The sequence below is a fragment of the Oratosquilla oratoria genome, chromosome 31 (genome assembly GCF_046742065.1).
Source record: "Oratosquilla oratoria isolate Oo_2021 chromosome 31, ASM4674206v1, whole genome shotgun sequence".
Taxonomy (NCBI): domain Eukaryota; kingdom Metazoa; phylum Arthropoda; class Malacostraca; order Stomatopoda; family Squillidae; genus Oratosquilla; species Oratosquilla oratoria.
This window is the reverse complement of record NC_134807.1, coordinates 3,123,248-3,143,050: the sequence shown is the minus strand read 5'-3', so window position 1 is coordinate 3,143,050 and position 19,803 is coordinate 3,123,248. Positions and strand designations below refer to the sequence as shown.

Sequence of the window (19,803 nt, the reverse complement as noted above, 5' to 3'; positions counted from 1 at the left end):
ATAAAATAATTTATTTCTTTTTGTCTGATATTCGAGGCCTGAAAACATCTCAAAGCTGCTCTTTGCCTTAAGTCATGTATAAGCAAGTGTTTTCTTTAAACTTACCTGTACAATTAAATTGGCTCATCCTTACGGTGACTTAAAATTGAATGAACTTCAAGACTACCCTATGGTAGTATTCCTATCTGTCTCAATCTTCACGAGTTCTTGAAAATCATTAGAAAAGCACTGAGTAAAAATATTGGTGCAATTGAACTTGTACGGTCCCACTTGGCGAGTTCAAATCTGTATGTAGTAGCACTTAGACCTTGTGTAGTAGTGGGAAGAACTTCAGAAACCGATTCTAAATTCTTGAATGTGTAGGAATTAAACAAAAAATAAACAAATAGAGATTAATCCAGATTATTTTAAAATACCTAATTACATTAACTAAAATTAGTAAGTCATTCTTGAGAAACAAATATCATAACGAAAAGGTCTAATCCCCCATAGAGAGTCTGTCATTGATATATGTAAATACTTGCTTGCCGATAACCATTTAGAAACACTACTCTTACGTCACCCACACTTTGGTGGGTGCTAACTATCGTTGTACGACGTAATAATTCTAATGTATAATCTTGTCCACGACTGTCTCAATTATGTCAATGTCTCTTATATCATGACTGTGATATTGTACATACTTTTGTTTTGTATATACTGTTGACTGTGATTGTTTTATACATGCTGTTATTACCACTGATTATATACCGTGTCCTCCACCACTGTGTCCCAACCTCTGAAATTTTGTACTTAACTACGAATTGCCACCTCAGTCGAACAGCGTGTCCTATGAGTCACGATCCTCATGTAAATAGCTAATTACCTATGTACTAGGCTTGCCGCTCTTTGAGCGTAATAAAATGATTAAAAAAAAAAAAACGAAAAGGTCTCCTGCCGGCATACTCTTCTTTTGTAACCCTTTGTAATATCATCATAACATGAATTCAAAATAAGTTATAAGTAAACAATACAGTACCATTATTAATTTTTTTCAAGGTTCTAGAAGTGTTCTATAAACGTCATAAGAATAAATCTAAATACACTCAAATTTATATTTTCAATATAACATCTCGAATATAATGAATTTGATTAAACTTCTTATGAGTTGTTGCGATAAAAATTCAACATCTCAGAACAAAGTGGAAACAAATTACGTATGACATAGTTAATATAGAATCAATTTAGCACAGTGATGGACTAGGAGGATGGGCTAAGGGGACAAAAGCCCCCTCCAAAATTGTTCTTTCATTGCTTCATAGCAGAGGTCGAGAAATCAGCAAGTAGTAATACATTGACAGATTTCTCCCCGCAGCATTTGATAAAACACTTCAATGAGAATAATTAGAAGGATATTCACCACATTAAGGGTAAATCATTAAAGATAAGTATTACTTTTGTGGCAAAAGTAATACTTAATCTTACATTTTTTAATGTTTGCCCTCAATAATGTGTTGAATAGCATTCCAATTATTCTCACTGAAGTGTTTTATTAAGTGCTGCGGGGGGAAATTCTGCCACTGTATTACTGCTTTCTGAGACGTAGCAGAGTACACGGGGCAGGTTTCTTGACTTCTCAATGAGATAATGTAAGAACAAAATTGGAGGGGGAGGTTTCAGCCCCCTCAACCCCCCCCACCTGGATCCGCCGCGGTGTATATGGACTGTTCATGACCACCTGCAACGTTGTCCGAGTGAGTACAAGGCCCGCAAACCAAGGAAAGTATGATATATATATATATATATATATATAATATATATATATATATATATATATATATATATGTATATATATATATATATATATATATATATACATATATATATATATATATATATATATATGTATATATAGACCACTTGGAAAAAAAGAAACTAAGGAAGCAGAGCGCTTTCGTATATTAAATCCAGTGCTAAAAGGATATAGTTGAAAAGAAATAGGCCTACATAGTTTATATATACATGAAGAAGGAACAATGACAGTTTACATAAGAGGACATTTACCCCCCGGAAAGCGGTAGGTCAGGTCGCAAGGGTCAATGCGTTCCACTATTGAGGGAGGGGCGATATCAGGTCACAGTCACAGGGTTACATTTTCCCTTACTATTCTTTTGCTTATATCTTGGGAGATAAAATTGCCAAGTGAATACACGTACCCGTGTTCTTATCAGCATATATATATATATATTTATATATATATATATATATATATATATATATATATATATATAATAATAATAATAATAATAATAATAGTAATAATAATAATAATAATAATAATAATAATAATAATAATAATGATAATACCTCTGATCTACTATTCTGCTATCAAATGTAAAAAATGGTATTGGAAAAAAACAGTGGAATACCTGGGGAGAGAATGTTTCAAAAACAAAATAAAAACAAAATTAATGTAAATCACTTGTACATTATCATCTGACAAACATACTAGCAATATCGTGGTTTAATCAGATAATAGACAAATGTAAATCTAGTTTCTTCACTACATGAACAAATACGAAACAGAATAGAATAAAATTAAAGTAAAAATAAAGATAGATAAAATAAAGTAAATAGATTATATAAAATAAACCAAACGAAATACAATTATAAGATAAAAACAAAGTATATGATAGTATAAAATGATATAATGGAAAGTCGAATCCGCCATACGTTGGAATATGCAGCAATTGTGCTTCCCACACTTGTTGAACAATGAAGTCATGAATGTATAATACATAGAGTAAAATGAAAGGAAAACAAATACCCATATGGTTATAGTTTTGGGGATAATCTGTATGGTTTAGAAATATATTTATCACAATATACGGGAAGACGCAGATTCTCAGGCAAGTCCTACGACATACGCGCAATGTCAGGTAAACTGCCCGTGCGAGATTCGGTTGCAAGATTAAATATATTGCACTGACATCTGGATGACAATCTTCATTATTTTTCTAACGTAGAATATATATGGTAATTCTAAAAGGAGGAGAAATACAAAAAATAAAAATGAACTGGTGTAGTCGATCTTACTTGCAGGTCAACCGGAACAGGCGTCCATTTTACATTCAGAAAGAATTCACTTGAAGTGACTAATACTTGGAATGCGTATGTCATTTCCTATCCACAAATCGAATTAAAATATGTTGGCAACCGATTTATGAGTTGTGAATTTCTTTGCAATATTCATTTAACAGTATACAAAGGAAATGTGAGAAATGTACAGGAATCGTCAGTGACAAAAATAGATCTAATAAAGGTACTAATACTAGTGAACGTGAGCTGCTGTCTTTGTAATGGCAGCGACCTGAAATATTGGTATGATTTTACGCCGAATCATGTTTCTATCAGAGTGATTGTTGCGTAACCCGAGCTAAATCTTTACGTATTTTTAACCTAGAATTTGTGTGTTTCGTAAACTGATCATCCTAGTAAGAAGCATCTGACATTATTTGTAGTCAATCACAAAACAAGTTAACGTTGTGTTTCCCCAATGTGTAAATGTTCCCGAATGCATTCTAACCTAATGATCGTTCAAAGGGATTTGTGATCGAATGTAAAGCCCGGTGCGAGTGCTAAACTATTGTAAAATGAGTTCATCAGGAAGACAGAGTCCTCTAGTGGCATAACTCAAAGGTAGGGGTGTGCTTGTAAACAAAACAAGTCATAGTAGTGCTGGTCCATTTGTTGGTGTTATATGTTTTCACATAACGAAGAAAAGTTGCCGAGAAGTGTGGCAGTGGAAGGGGTTCTCTTGGAACTGTGAACGATATGCAGAGTGCTCAAGGGAGTCGGGAAAGCATAGAAGAATCCTCATCACAAGTTCAAACAGCTCCGCTTATGGACGTTGCTACCATTGTACCCCGAATGCGACGACGAAGAACAGAAAATTGGCTGGAACAAGAAACCAAAGAACTTATATGGATATGGAAGAAACATAGTCTTGTTCTTCGAAATTCGAAGAGAAACTCGCATGTTTATCAATCGATCACGGAAGACTTGCAGCAGGTGTCTTGCCGAAACCCCCCAAGAAGTAAACAGGAGGTGCATTTCAAGATTTCGAATTTAACAAAGATTTGGAGGTATGAATTAAATGACTCTAGGGATTTGATGTTTATACTGTAGTATTCTATAAACTGTATAGAAACAAGAGTAGTGTAGACTAAGTTAAGGTTAATATGACAGACTTCATAGGTTTAAGTGATTTGTTGTTGCAAGCATAAATAAATCTCGGTGAAGATTTGAGACTACAGCAAAGTTTAGGTTGTAAGTTAAGATTTAGTCTGTTGTATGATGAATTAAAATTTTTCAGTAAGTCTTTATATTTATGCATGTAAGGCTTGAAGCTATTATTTATAATTATAGATTACTTTAGTCACACATTAGTGAAAATAAATTTTTAGGGTTGTTAAATGTTGCTATATCTTCAGTATTCTTGGCAATTTCTTTGTGATGTTCTGGCATATACAACTTGCTTGCTCTCTGTTCCAACATCTGATGATTATTTCCATTGAACTTTAAAGCCTTCATATCAAATTCATATTTTGCCATATTGATTGTATGTAGTAATTTTGTGTCAATAAATTTTGTAGGAAAAATATATTTCCAAAAATAAAATAAAAGTGAATATTCCTGCATGCTTAAAAGGAATATAATACTGAAGTTTGAAGAGATTATATATTTCTTTTAGTGCTGTTTTCTATAGCAATCATACTGCATATGCCTACCCTCATATATATATATATATATATATATATATATATATACATAGAAATATATATGAGGTGTTGTGTGGTAAAGTATACATAAGCACCATTTTTAAAGTGTCAGAAATCACAATTGAAATTGTCTCAAATTTGAAACTAGATACAGTAAAGACTATTGAAGGTAGGACAATGGTGAATACATCATTTGAAAGCTGATCATGTCTACTCTATCCAGTGCTTATGTACACTTTACTTCGAACAGAGCATCATAAAAGCATGTGGCAAGTATTAAGGGCGTAAACCCACTATATTCTTATAGATTTTCAACCCTATAGTTGAGGTATTTTTTCACACATCTCCAATGTTCAAATGAAAGTAAAAGATCTGAATGAATGTGGAATAGCACTATTGCAATTTTCAAGCTGGTAATGCATTGCGTACTTTACCACGTGATGCCACATTTATATATACATATATATATATATATATATATATATATATATATGTATATAAATTGTATATGTATATATATATATATACATATGTATATATACATATGTATATATACATATATATATATATATATATATATATATATGTGTGCAGAAAAATCACCAAGGAAAAAGATAAACTGATGACCAAGTGCTTTCGTCTATTCAGACATCCTTAGGGTACGAAAGCGCTTGGTCATCAGTTTATCGTTTTCCTTGATGGTTTTTCCGCATATTTAGAATCGCAAGTTTGTGATTTCTCATACATATATATATGTTCAAGTCCTTGGCAGTACCGCATTTCAATTTCTGCATGTCGGCCTTTGACTCATAGAATTTAAGTGCATTGTGGTTGTTAATATACATATATATATATATATATATATATATATATATATATATATATATATATATATATATCACAACTAACACCACAGTAAGACGAATGAAAGAGTTGAGTAAGCAAAACTATATATTTCAATTGCTAACTGCAATCCTCTTCATTAGTACTACTGAAGAGGATTGCAGTTAGGAATTGAAATATATAGTTTCGCTTACTGAACTCCTTTCATTTGACTGTGGTGTTAGTTGTGATTTACAAATGTGTTACTACATTTCTCACCAGATATATATGTACATATACACACACACACACATATATATATATATAATATATATATATATATATATATATATATATATATATATATATTTAAAATTATTTCAGACAAATGAGAGAGAATGTGGGTGGGGAAGGGCAAATGAAGATTTGGGAATAGGGCAATAAACTCTATTCCCAACACATCTTCGTTTGCCCTTCCCCACCCACATTCTCTCTCATATATATATATATATATATATATGGGTGGGGAAGTTGGTCAAAACGTTAGGGAAATGAACTCTATTCCCAACACATCTTTGTTTGCCCTTCCCCACCCATTTCTCTCTCATTTGTCTGAAATAGATTTTAAATATGTATGTATGTACAGATTACCATATGCAAAATGAAAGACTGAAAACACTGAATGTATTTGTCAATATTGACATTTTCAAAGTATAGAGTATACAGTTTAAGCTAAGCATGTATACACACAAGAAGAGACCAGGGAAAGAAATGTCATGATCTGACTTAGACAAGCAAAGCTTATGGAGTGATGACATATCCTGATGTGATCTCACACTTTACTCCAAGTCTGTGATTTTGAACTACTTGGCAGTTTTCCTAACCATGAATTTATCTAGCTTATACATCCCCTACATAGGTCGAAGATGACCTATGTTGGTCAAAAGCTTGTTATAATAAAGTGTTCTTCGTCTACAAGAACTTTCAATGTCTTTCGGACATCTTTTATGGGAGCTACCCATTGCTCACCGTTCCATCGTCAGATATGTAGAATTACTCAGCAAAAAAGTTGTGAACGCAGAAGCTGCTGTGAACTTCAATCAAAATATATATATATATTGAGACATTCTGACAGGTTGACATAAGTGGAGTAGGAAACACAGGAGTCTTAGTCTTGAGTTTATTCCTGACTAGTTTTGCAGGTATGCTTTTTCAAAGGAATGGTGTACAAATAAGCTGTGAGCATTTTATACATGGGGTGGACCTCACTACCTCTCCGTGTTACCATAGTTGGTGACAAGTGAAAACATTACATATTCATTGTAGCAAATGTAATACTAATGATTAGCAAGTGGTAAAGATGATGATGACAATAATAACAATGAAAATAAAAGTAATTGTATCAGTGATAATAATAACAAAAATAGTAATAATAATAATAATTATTAATGATAAAAATAGTAAGAAAAATAGTAATAATAATAGAAATAGTAATGATAATATTAATGATAATAATAATGATATTGAAAATGAGTAATGGTCAATAATATTGTTATATTTGCTATTATTAGTAATTTATTTTCAATATTACTATTTTTATTTTATTATTTTATTTTTTTATTATTACTTTTTGTTATTATTATTACTATTTTTGTTATTAATATTATTATTATTATTACTATTTTTGTTATTATCACTGTTACAATTACTTTTATTTTCAGTGTTATTATTGTCATCATCTCCACATGCTAATCATTAGTATTACATTTGCTACAATGAATATGTAATGTTCTCACTAGTCGCCAACTATGGTAACACGGAGAGGTAGTGAGGTCCACCCCATGTATAGAATGCACACAGCTTATTTGTACACCATTCCTTTGAAAAAGCATACCTGTGAAACTAGTCAGGAATAAAGTCAAGACTAGACTCCTGTGTTTCCTACTCCACTTACGTCATATATATATATTAAAAATTAAATTAAATAGATAATGATGAATATTATGCAAACATGAATAATGATGTTATAATAAATAATTGATAGATAAAAGATAAATTAACAAATAAGTGGTATATAGATCATGATAAAAGATAAAGTAAAGGCAGTCATTACAGCATATTGCTTAGGTGTTTTTCTGAATGAATCTTAAAACTTTAAACTGTACTATATTCACTGCCCCTACAGGAATTCTATTCAGTTCATTTACTACATGGTTGGCAAAGTTGTTTCTATCCGTGTTTATGTCTTTGTTTAGTTGCTGTAGCAATTTTTTCATTCTTCTGTGTTTTTTTTTTTTTTTTTTTTTTTTTTAAGTAAAGTTTTTTTAAATTTATTTTTTTTTTTTTTTGGTTTTTTTTTTTTTTTTAATATTTTGATTGTTTTCTGAATGGCCATCCATGACTAATTTTTCCATGTCCATTAATGGGTGACAATTTATCCATAGCAAAGGTTAAGTTATTTTCAATTTCTTTTGTATATTTTTGGCATTTTTATTTTTATTATATATATTTGTATTGTTATTTATTTTTTTGTGGAAGTGGTTTCTATGATATTTTTTTTTTTTTTTTTTTTAGTTGTTTCTATGCATTTTTCTTTTTGGCAACCCCCCCTCCACCCGTGTAAGGGGGAAAAAGCTGTTGGTATATGTATGTATATATTTTTTGTGGTTTATGAATCTTTTCTTGTCAATAGGCTTTGTTTACCTTTCTAGTTCATTAGTAATCTATTGGGAAAAGGTCTGAGGGAAAGCCATGTATTGTTTCTTATGATTATTTGTATTTGTAGAGAAGGTGACACATTGTTGAATTGGGGGAAGATGCTCATTTATTATGGTGAGGAGTGTCTGATGGAATGGTTACTGGAGTTTGATGTGTTTAGGTTGGGAAGTTGTTCTTGTATTTTGTGTTCTCATTGATCTGCTATTTCTTTGTTTAGCCAGACTGGCTTCTGACCCAGGGCAGTGGACAAGATGCAGGGATGACCTGTCATCCAGGAGGAGTCAAGATAAGAGGGAGGGAGGGGGTGAATGGGAGTGGAGTATGTGGGGATGGAATGGGTGGGAGTGGATTTTGTGTCTTTGTTTTTGGCTACTTCTCCCTTGTAAGGGGAAAAAGCTGTTGGTATATGTATGTAGCCAGATTGGATTATGCATATTCGCTTCATCTTCCAGTATGTGGTTTGTTAGTGAATTGAGAGGTTTGAGTTTAGGGTTGTACCTTTGGTGGAGTGCTGATGCGGTGGGTCATAGGTAAATATTTGCGATTTATGTTGTTTTCCTTATCCGAGTTTGAATTCTGATTATTTCAGTTGTTTTGTGTTTTAGTTTTTGTTTTGTTGTAGGAAGGTATGATCATTGATTACTTTTGTTATTATTATGTAATTATTATTTCAGTTGTTTTGTGTTTATTTAATTTGTTTTGTTTTGTTGTAGAAAGGTATACTGTTGTGGACAAGTCCATCATTGTGTTCGGTATTTTCTTTCCTAACTGTTGTGTATTCTGTGGATGTGGGTAGCGTGAATTGTGATGTTAGTTTTGTTTCATGTAGAAGTGCCATGTAAATGTTATATTTATGTAGGAAATAAATCTTCTCCTTGTATTTGTTAGTAATACAATTGATGCTCATTTGTTATATGTGTAGGGTCTATTTGTTCTGGAATATTATAGGGTATGGATCATGATATGTGGTGGTGATGGTGGGATGTCTAATTCTTTGTACTGGTTTATGTACGAGTAGGTGAGTATGATGCAGGTAAGGTGGAATGACGTGTAACGTGTTGCACTTCATTAGTGCGTGTTAGAAGTTTATAAGATTTTGTGCATGTTAGACAAGTGTGTGGGCCTGGATTGGTTTCTGTGCCTGGTTAATAGGAGTGAGAAAACAGGCAGCTGCAAATGAAGGTGATGTTGTAGGGATGACCATTATTGTAACTTTACAGTATGGAGCATAAATATATGTTTATTTTTATTTCTTACTTTGTTTTATTTATTTCTATTTATGTGTTTGTTTATTTTTTATTTCAGAAACGAAAGATCGAAAATGGATGCGACTTTAATACCCTCCACGTGGCCATTCTTCAATATGATCAGTGAAGTAATGGCTATCCCGTACATTAATCATTCCGCAGAAGGAGAGGAGCATTGCACTGCATCAGTAAAGGTAATAAAAGATTAACCTCATTTACTTACATTTACGTAGTGGGCACAATTTCAGTTCTTAGTGGGAAAATGCCCATATAGAGTAATAGCATGAGTAGTTTGAAACTAGGTAATTAAAGATTTAGTGAAATCAACAAACCTTGATATAGTATTTCATATATACACACACATACACCCTGTTAAGCATAACAATGGAGGATACAATGACTCAGTGGGTAAAGGAAGTGACCTGGATAAGAGAAGATGACATTCCCACAAGATTAGATCAGTTACTAACCAAAGAGCCAGACATCATCAGCTCATTGAACTACCTTTGCCCAAATAGGAAAAAGTGACCATGTAACAATTGAATTTCAACAGGAGGATGAAATAGAGCCAAGAAATTAATCAAACAGGTAAGGGGGACTATATTTTAGGGAAGCAGATTACATAGTGTTGAAAAAATCCTTCAAAGAAGCAAACTGGAAGAAATTCATGAATGCTATGGGATAAGGAGGAAATGGGAAAACTTTTCTTGACATTTACAACTTGGAAGTGAACAGAAATGTACCAAAGACTAGTACATACATACATATACCAAAGGTTTTTTTTTTTTCCCTTACAAGGGAGGTACCCAAAAAACAAAGGCATAATAACCACTCCCACCCAATCCATCCCCATCATACTCCACCCCCCCTCCACCCTCTTCCCTCCCAAAGACGAGAAGGAAGAAACAGAAACAGGACTGGTTTAGTAAAAAGTGTGAGATTGCAAAAGAAGGCCAGGGATATGGCTTAGGAAAAAGGGAAGAAGAGAAGCAATAAGGGAAGAGAATAAGAGCAGCAGCAATAAAACAAAAGAGGCTTACAAACAAGCTAGGAATGGCTACAAGAATTTGCAAGGAAGAAAGCAATTTTGAAAGAGGCGTGGTAGATAAATGCTAAGATGGACCAAATCTGTTTTACAGGTTTATAAAAGGTAAATTGACACACAGGGAAGTAATAGTGGGTGGTGAGGTCTGAAAAAGCCTTAGCTCAGGCAGAAATAATGAACGAAAGTTTCCAACTGGTCTCCACAGAAGAGAGTAATATTTTGGAGGAAAGTGAGGGGATAACAAAAAGGTTTAGAAGATTTAAATGTGGAGGTGAGTGAAGTGGTCAATCTCTTGGGATCATTGTATGTGACAAAAGCTTCAGGACTTGATGGGGACTCAAACTGGATACAGTGCTCAACAAGGGTACTGTCTGCCTGAGTTGAGGCAGACAATACTTTTGTCAAATCTGAAAAGACCCATACAAGTGGCATGGTTTTGCGCCCAAAAAAACAGTCCGCCTATAGCGACCCCTCCTTCCAGGGCCCTCTTGAACCTGACCACAACATCTTCTGAACCACCTAAAGATCTGAGTGCAGAAATCATAGCCCAGATAGTTGCCTTCAAGAAATGTAAGGAACAACTGGCTGACAAGATTCATAGTCTTATTAACCATTTCCATACGGTGACGCCTACGTAGGTGTCATGAAGAGCAAGTGGGTACGCGATTATGCCAACATCGGCATCTTGATTATATTTATTACAGTCGTACCTACGTAACCTCCATTCTCTCTAAACTGGCTTTATCATATTTTCTATGGTTATCAAAATTCACGGGTGAAAGAGAACGAACGATTGAGCACTGTCTTTATTTTTTATAATGCGATTATTATGACGCAACATCGCACGTCGCTGCCTGACGTGCGATGTGCCCCGGAGTAAAGAGGTTAATGTTCATTGAAAGAAGACATTGTGCCAATTGATGGAAAAAGACCAAATGTGGTGCCAATTCACAAAAAGTAGAAACAAGGAGACACCACTAAATTATAAACCTATATCACTTACCAGCACAATAGTGAAATTATGTGAAAGGAGTGTGAAAGATCGATGGACCAAATATCTTGAAAAGATGAACATTCTGACAGTCAGTTTGGCTTCAGATCTGGAAGGTTGTGTGTGTGGAACCTTTTAATCTTTTACTCAAGGGTGATTGGTGTGCTGCAAGAGAGAAAGGGGTGGGTGGACTGTATATACCTCAACCTAGAGAGGGCATTTGATAAAATACCTAACAGTTAACTTATGTGGAAATTGGAGGACTGAGAGGCAGACTATTAGAATGGATGAAAGATTTTTTGAAGTTAAGAGAACAATGCAGTGGAATACAACAACAGCTTTACCCTTGCAATTCAGAAAAAAAAATATATAGAACAGACAAAAACATCCTATATGCTAATTGCCTCATCCATTATCAACCACTTTCCATTCATGCTTACCTTTCGACTTTATGTTGATCCTTTCCTCATGGGTCAGTAGAATAATTGCTGCCTATTGTTGCATATAGAAAATTTCTAGACATCTCCATGAGCCATTGTTATGTTGTGTATGTGGTATTTTCCACAACATGAGCTGCTTAGTTTGGATAGATTGCCCAAAATGTTTTGTGCAGACCTTAGCATGTTAGATGTGAAATTGTGTGTAATATGCTGTGGTTGGTACAAAACCACTATGTTTGGGGTAGGCTACCTGTACAATGCAGATTGTAGTACTAAATCAGTACAGTATCTGATATTTCCTGCTGAAAGAGCTAGGGGTTAATATGTCATCAAGTATGGTAGGTAAATTTGGCGAGTACACCTCAGAGAATAATTTAGTGATATTCATACAGACCTCTACCTAAAGTAGTTGCATTTTGTTGTCATGGCTGATTTTTTCTTTCGTCTTTTCACATACAGATGGATCCTGAAGAGTCGAGAGTAATGTCTATACTTGCAAATGAACGTCTAAAAGCTTCCCCAGTGTCAGAATCCTGCCCGTCTCCAGATTACTACGATTCTCTGTTGATTCCAGAAGTTTCTGTTGAAGAACCCAGTACAAGTTATTCTAGCTCAAGTGATGAAATCTGTCTCCCACCACAAGTGCTCTCTAATGGACATCAAGATCCCCAGGTATGTCAGGACAGATCAACAAGGAAACGATCCATAAGCGAAGCTGTGTTGGAGATTGAGAAGTGCAAGTTAGAGGAGATGCGGGAGACAAATAAAATGATCAAAGCCAACAATGAAACACTCGAAGTTATAATGAAACAACAACTTGAATTGAGTAGAGAAAACCTAATTCTCCAAAAGCAGTTAGTTCAGGTACTCGCTCAATATAGCCAAAGATAATTCGAAACTACAGCACAAAGATGGTGTTACTTTGAGTTTACATTGTTTTGAGATGTGTGTTGGAAAACAACATTTCTTGATATGGTATTGTAAAGATGACTTAGAGGTGTTAGCCTTTACATGTCAGTGATGATTATATGTTTTACAACATTGAGGGTGATCGTAGCTAGTATAATTGAGGATGTGGGGGCATTTCTTTTGATGTTTAATCAGACTACTTTTACTGGATGTGGAGACAGGTTCAGTAAAGATAACAAGGTTGAATTAGTAGTTTTTATGTACTGAATTTTAATTGTTAAAACAAGTAGCTAGACAAGTTGTCTTCCTTGATTTGATATGAAGAGTTACTTGGCAAGACGCTATTGCCACGTGACTTGTCCAGTCCTTACATGGTTAACCCTTTCAAGTCATAGGCCAAATAAGAGATGAACATTCAGACGAAGCTGTTAATAATGACCGATCCCCTCAAATGCCGTTACCCGCAAAGCGAGGTGGCAAAGTGTGGGAGAGAAGATATCCTAATTGATAATTATGAGATTATTTCACCAAGATTCTTGTTATGGTTTAGTTGTATTGAAGCGTATTAGCTTTTGGTAACTTATTATTTTTATACATACAAATTTTTTTTTATTATTATTATTATTTATTTATCCCTTTTTTTTAAGTGTAGATTTAAAAGAAAATGTAGGATTTATTTTGATAAGAAACGGTTGAATCAGATGTGTACTGCATGGAGACAAGGTCGATGTATACACAGATTGCATTCTTTCCATTGCAGGATGCGTTGGCCAGGGAGCGTTTGCCACAGGAAATTTTCCTTATGTATTATCAACTAATGAAAAATAATGCTACCATGCACCTGAATTGTGTCACTATGGTACACATCATGAATAATAATATGCTCTTAAAGAAAAAGATGATGGATCTGATTGAAAGTGGTACTCTAAAGCATACACGCAAATAAAAACGGGACATATATTTACTCACCAGCTCGAACTTATGCTGTGGCATTACATTATCTTATGTGGTCCGGCAGAAGCCTTTTTGCTTTTTTATGTACGGGCTAGATGTGTAATATTACATTATTTATTAGGTGGATGTCGAATAGCTGTACAGGAGTTGGCTTGAATTATTATTAGTACAGATAGTTCTCTGTTATTCAGAACAATTGGTGTAAAAATAGTTCTGAAATCTGAACAATTCTGGAAACCAGAAACGCTGCCTAATATTTGGAGTTTTCGTAACAATAATTTTCTGTAATTTAGAGAGATTTACTATGAGTTCAGAATATTTATTATAAAGGCTGTGAACTGTAAAATGTCACTCTTCCATTGACGTGGTCATGTTTACACGGTACGACACATGTTACAGTTAATCTGCAGCAACACAGTTAACACAACAACACTCATGTACCAATTTTTTTTTACACAAAAGAACATCTAAATTGTGGAATTGGAGAGTATACACATCATCAGTTTAAACAGCAGCAACGAAACCACATCTGCATTTGTAATCATCTTGAATTGCCACCAAGGATCTATAACAAATGCTACACTGTGTGTTACATCTGCACCAAAGATGTGATTTATCTACTTATTTAGAACAAACTTTTTTTTTTTTTCAAACTTTTAAATATCAGGTCATTGGAAAAATGTGTGTCAGTCAATTTCTGATTTATTTATTGATTTTTTAACTTTTATTTTTTATCACAGAGTACTGAATCTGGTCTTTTGTTAAGGTGAAGTGTTACGTAAGCATAGGGTATTTGGAAAGGACCTGCAAGTGGTGGGCATAGAAGGTGATGCTAGAGAGAATCCCAGTCAACTATATTGTATCCATATGGAGGGGCAACCCCAGGGGGCTGACATTTGGTCTTTGGAATGGGCCGTCTGCCACCTCCGTAACTCCTCCACCTTTTCACATTAGGAAAGTGGGCAACGGGGAACTGCACCCATATATCTTCTACCTAAGCCGGTGACATAGTAACAGTCCCACGTTAATGAAACAAATAAAACAGATAATAGTCGTACATTTCTCGGATAGACCTGTAGGAGGGCCTGAGGAACACTGATAGCCACTGTGGGGCTGTGCTTTTTCAGTCAATGAAATTGAAGGCAGTAATTTGTATATTTGGAAAGGCCAATAGCAAATATCACCATCTTGTCATAAAAAAAAACAAATTCCTCCTTTAAAAACTATTAAAAATGGGGTTATTTGTTTTCATGGCAATGTTACGTAGTTTGATGAATTCCCAACGCATTGATGTATAATGTGTGGTGTTAAATTTTGATCAATGATCAAATAGGTGGAATGTTGGAGATCACTTACACAGTAATAGGTTCCTGTTAGTTGTGGTCTTATGACCTGAGAAAGAACCACCTCCCACTGCTTGTGTTCGAAACCAATGACCGTTCACCTCCGGGGTCAAGATGTCACTAAACTTTGACCATTCCTCCCCTCCTCCTGTTTTCCAGTACAAGATAACTGACAACCAGTAACTCCTGTTATTTAGTGATGTACAAACTAACAATAATACAAGACAACAGAGAGGTCTTTGTGAGGAATGTTGCTGGTTTCTCTAGGGCTGAGGGCTTCCATTCTGTAAATCTCGAGGCAACAGTTGTGACAGAATGATTTTTCGCTGGGACCTCTTGAGCAATAACAATACAAATAATTATTATTGACACAGCCCAAAGGGATTTCTCGTCTACTCAGTAAATTCTTGAGAGGTGAGTGTTACCTTGTAATGAAATGGGGGGAGAGGTTTACTAGCTTTGGCTGTTGGGCCCTAATGTGGAGGTGCTTTGTCTGGCTGCATTGCTTCTGACCTGAGCAGTGGGTGGGTGATAGGGGCAACCCCTTATCCAGAAGGAGTTAAGACAAAAAGGTCCAACAAATGGATTTGTACGGATGTGGGGTTGATGTGCAAGTGTACCTTGGCTGGGCTACACCCCTTATAAGGGGGGAAAGGTTGTTTGATATATGTATTTATTATCATCATCCAGAGAATGTAGATAAAAAAGTGTTATGGTGGTCCAGGTATATGATGAGAATGAAAGGAAAGATTACTAAAAAGACTGGAAAGTAGAATATTTGAAGACCAAAAATGAGGTGGATGGCCTGGGTAAAAGGAGCCTTGGATGCATACAGTGTCTGTGGAGCGGATAAAAGGACTCTTGGATGCATATGGAGCAGGGAAGAGAATGGAAAAGATATGAATAAATGGATGAAAGGATGCAGTTCAAGCATTCTAGTGGACAAAGAGTGGTCATTGTGTAATGAACTGGTGGAAATAGATCATCCTTGGCTGTTAGGCCCTCCTGTGGAAGTACTGTGTCTTGCTGTGTTGTCTTTGACCCAGGGCAGTGGAGATATACAGTCATCCAGGTGGATCAAAGGTGGGAGAGACAGTGAATGGGTTTTATGGTGGATATGGGATGGGTGGATGGATGCCTAGACACAGCCACCCCTTCATCAGGGCTTTTAGTTTGTGTGTTATGATGTGAATGCATATTTTCATTATGCAAGGGGGGAGACAAGTATAAATGTTGTAATTTCAGAGAAACCACTGGAGGGGAGGGAAAGTATGAATGCAGTAATTTTAGAGATCAGGGTAGTGAAGGACAAATATGAATGTAGAAGTTTTAGATGGATCAGTATATTTAGTATGGTTAGCAAAATGCATTGAAAGAATTAGGAGGGGAACAGAAGGTGAAGAGTAGTATGTAGTATCGGTGAAGAGTTGTATGGGTGAAGGAAAGGAAGAGGCTGTATATATGAATTGTTTGTAGTTAGAGATGCGAGAAGTATTTAGTGAAAGAATGGATAAGAATACATTGTGAGGTGTTGCAAATGTGTGGGACAAGGGACAGCCTGTTGAAAGAAGTAAAAAAATTTTTTACTTGAATATTGGGCATGTATGATCCTCGGGAAGAGAGGGAGTGAATGGTGAGGTGAAGATGCGACTATGTTAGGGTTGTGTGATGTCACCGTGATTGTTCAATGTATATTTGGATAAGATAGTAAGGGAGGTGAATGCAGGTTGTGCAACTGGTAGAGGTAAACAAGCTGCACCTGTCAAGTCATGCTGTAGAACCATTGTTTTGCTGCGTTGCCTTTGACCCAAACTGTATGGTCGGGGAAAGGGAGGGCCCTTCAATTAGTTGTTGAGATGGAAGGGGCATAAAAATATGTTTTAGAATGTATTAAGTGAGTGTGCTTTGACTTGGCCACCCACTTTATAAGAGGGAAAGGCCTTTAGTGTATATGTATTTGGCTTCGTCATTATCATTTGCTTATTAAAGTAAATAATAATAATAATGATGATGGTGATTTTAATTTGGATGAAATGGGTGTGTGCTCTGACTCCGCCATCCCCTTAATAAGGGAGAGAGAGCTTCTGGCATGTATTATATATATAATTTATTTATTTATTTTCTCTCTTCCTTTCTTGTAATGCACCTTTATGTTAAGTCTGTCAGGTAGGCTGTATGAGGTATTGACTGCAAGTTTTACGCCATCAGTTGTGAAGGGAATTTATTGAGCCCCATACAGATTAGGGTCACAAGGCATTCTTTAGCAATCAGAGACTTTTCTCCATTTGTGAAAGATTATTTATCTTTTCTACCTAATGCTGCTACGTTTCTTAAATCTCACATTTCCCACTCAATCTGTTCATTGTGATATTGTCCCCAAGTGACAAAATACTAATATTCTTCCAGGTAGGGGAAAAAGTATGACCCACAGAAAAATATATATGGCAATTACTCTCCGTTAGTGGGAAGTTGGGGAAGTTTGTGGTATTTTAGAATAAACACGGAAACTTGAATCTGGAGAATTCTAATATACAGGTGGCTTTTCCTGAACATAGTTATTTCAGGCCAATAATGGCACTTTAGACATGAAATTGTGCGAGTTTTTACTATCATTTAGGGAGCCTCCTTCCTCTCCCAACCCTGGGGTAAACTTATGCAATTGTAAATACAAGTAACGGACCAAAGGCAGATGAAGACTACTGTATTCAGGAAAAAATGCCTGTATGTTTTAATATATCGGAAATACATTTCTGTTCCAAATATTGATGATTTCAGAATTTTTGAGATTCTGAATAGAGAGAACTACCTGTATTACATACTCTTTTTTTCTTTCTGTTCCACACTGTAATTTCCCTGAGAAAACTCGAGTATTAATGAAGCTTGAAGTTTGTTTAGGTTGGCTGGCTGGTTTGTTAAGGTGCACAAAGGTATTGTAGTATGCTTGGTTAGATTAGGTTAGGTATTTCATTTGAGTGTGGGAGCCTAACAAAACTAATAAGTACAAGAACATACATGCACTAATACATATGGTATTGTGATGGGCGTTGTGGCCTTCAGTAAGCCTTGAATCAATAATGGGGGCTATGTTTTTCTAACTTATATTATTTTCAATGCTTTATTCTTTTGTATAGATAGGTCATTTTGAGAATTGAATTATTATTTTGTGTAGATCGTCTGAGTTATACTCAGCAGATACACTTCACAGAAGCAGGATTTAGTAAATATTTTAAATGTTATTATGTAGATTATAACAAACTGTACAGTTTCATACACAGTTTCTTTTGTAGAGATCAGATTTAATTTTACCAGTGAACTGTATTTAGTCTTAAGGAGTCTCCCACTGTGAATGGGAAAAAATGTCAAAGAAAAGTGTACTAATGTCATACTAAGAGTGGACCTGTCGTGCAGAGGTGCCGCTGCAATTTTTCCCATTTTTATTTATTCATATTCTTATGGTATTTCATGTCTGTGTTAAATACAGAAAGTTACTGAAAAGTAATTAGTAAATTTAGTGTTTTTACTGTTGATAAAAGACCACATTGGGTGATATTTTTTATTAAAAAATTTTCATTATATAATTATTATTTCATTATTATTTTATTTCTTAATGCATACTATCAAGAACTTTTGTCTGGTAATTCCTCAGTTTGTAGCATTACCCTGTTGCACAAAGAAATACTGTAAAAAGTACATATCATACAAAGTTCTTCAAACACATATACAAACATTCCATCTGTTTCATACGCACACACTAGTAGCTGAAATGGGATGAATAATTTGGTTACATCTTAAAGGGGTATTTAGGGTAAGTGAATAGGGTGTGTTCATTGTAGTATAGAGTAGATTATGATAATGGGCCAAGGTGGAATTAGTTGAATTAGATGATCTAAAAGTGCCAAGAAAGTTTGTGAAGTTTTTGTTTCCGTCAGATTATAGTCTTGTTTGAGTAAGCAGTAGTATTGAATTAAGTGATACGAAATAAAGAAGACTGCATGTTTTTTAAATATTTACCATGTAGGTGTTGCTTTATTATTTTTTTTTATTAATTTATTTATTTTTTTGTCTTATTGAGAATTACCTTATGATGATGCCTGTTGTACTGGTATGCAACACCCGTTACTATAAAGACATTCCCCAAAGGAAATCTATTGCATTGTATTGTTTTTTTCAGTATGTTGCCCAATTGCTTCAAAATTTAGGGGGGGGAAATGTCACAACTGCCTTAGAAGTAACTTTATTCCAAGCATGCAGTAGAATCTTGGAAATGTTCTTGAACATTGTAAAAACTGACATTTTTTTGTTCCTCCCTTTCACACACTGTTAATCACACTTGCCTGTAAAGTCGTGTTAGGTGGATTTCTCAAATTATAGTAAACACATGATCTGGTTCTGAATTTTGTGAGATTGTATTTAACTTTTGAAAGGTGAACATAATATTGGCGTGAATTTAGAATATTTACATTATTTTATAATTAGTGCAAAATGTAATAATGTAATATGGTTGCTGGTTTCCCCCAGTTTTATGCAAAATCAAGAAATTGGAAAACCTTGAGGATGTAATAGAAATTGTGAAC

General features: G+C 34.7%; 1 protein-coding gene across 2 annotated transcripts; it reads left to right on the top strand.

Annotated features, from left to right (window-relative positions):
* Nucleotides 1-3,138: 3,138 nt before the first annotated feature.
* Nucleotides 3,139-15,066, top strand: LOC143041412 (uncharacterized). 2 transcript variants are annotated; one of them, XM_076213253.1, is made up of 4 exons: nucleotides 3,139-4,124; nucleotides 9,606-9,741; nucleotides 12,483-12,695; nucleotides 13,693-15,066. In XM_076213253.1, the coding sequence occupies exons 1-4, from the start codon at nucleotides 3,814-3,816 to the stop codon at nucleotides 13,876-13,878; spliced, it is 846 nt and encodes a 281-aa protein (XP_076069368.1). In that variant the 5' UTR covers nucleotides 3,139-3,813; the 3' UTR covers nucleotides 13,879-15,066. The 2 variants fall into 2 exon arrangements, with proteins under 2 accessions (XP_076069368.1, XP_076069367.1); XM_076213252.1 differs by having other exon boundaries at nucleotides 3,143-4,124; nucleotides 12,483-13,834.
* Nucleotides 15,067-19,803: the final 4,737 nt, after the last annotated feature.

Bases quoted from the DNA above. Each gene is read 5' to 3' on its own strand.
- LOC143041412 (XM_076213252.1), top strand. From the start codon at position 3,814: ATGCAGAGTGCTCAAGGGAGTCGGGAAAGCATAGAAGAATCCTCATCA. The intron at 4,125-9,605 runs GTATGAATTAAA...TTTTTATTTCAG, and splicing joins AATTTAACAAAGATTTGGAG to AAACGAAAGATCGAAAATGG. The intron at 9,742-12,482 runs GTAATAAAAGAT...TTTCACATACAG, and splicing joins ATTGCACTGCATCAGTAAAG to ATGGATCCTGAAGAGTCGAG.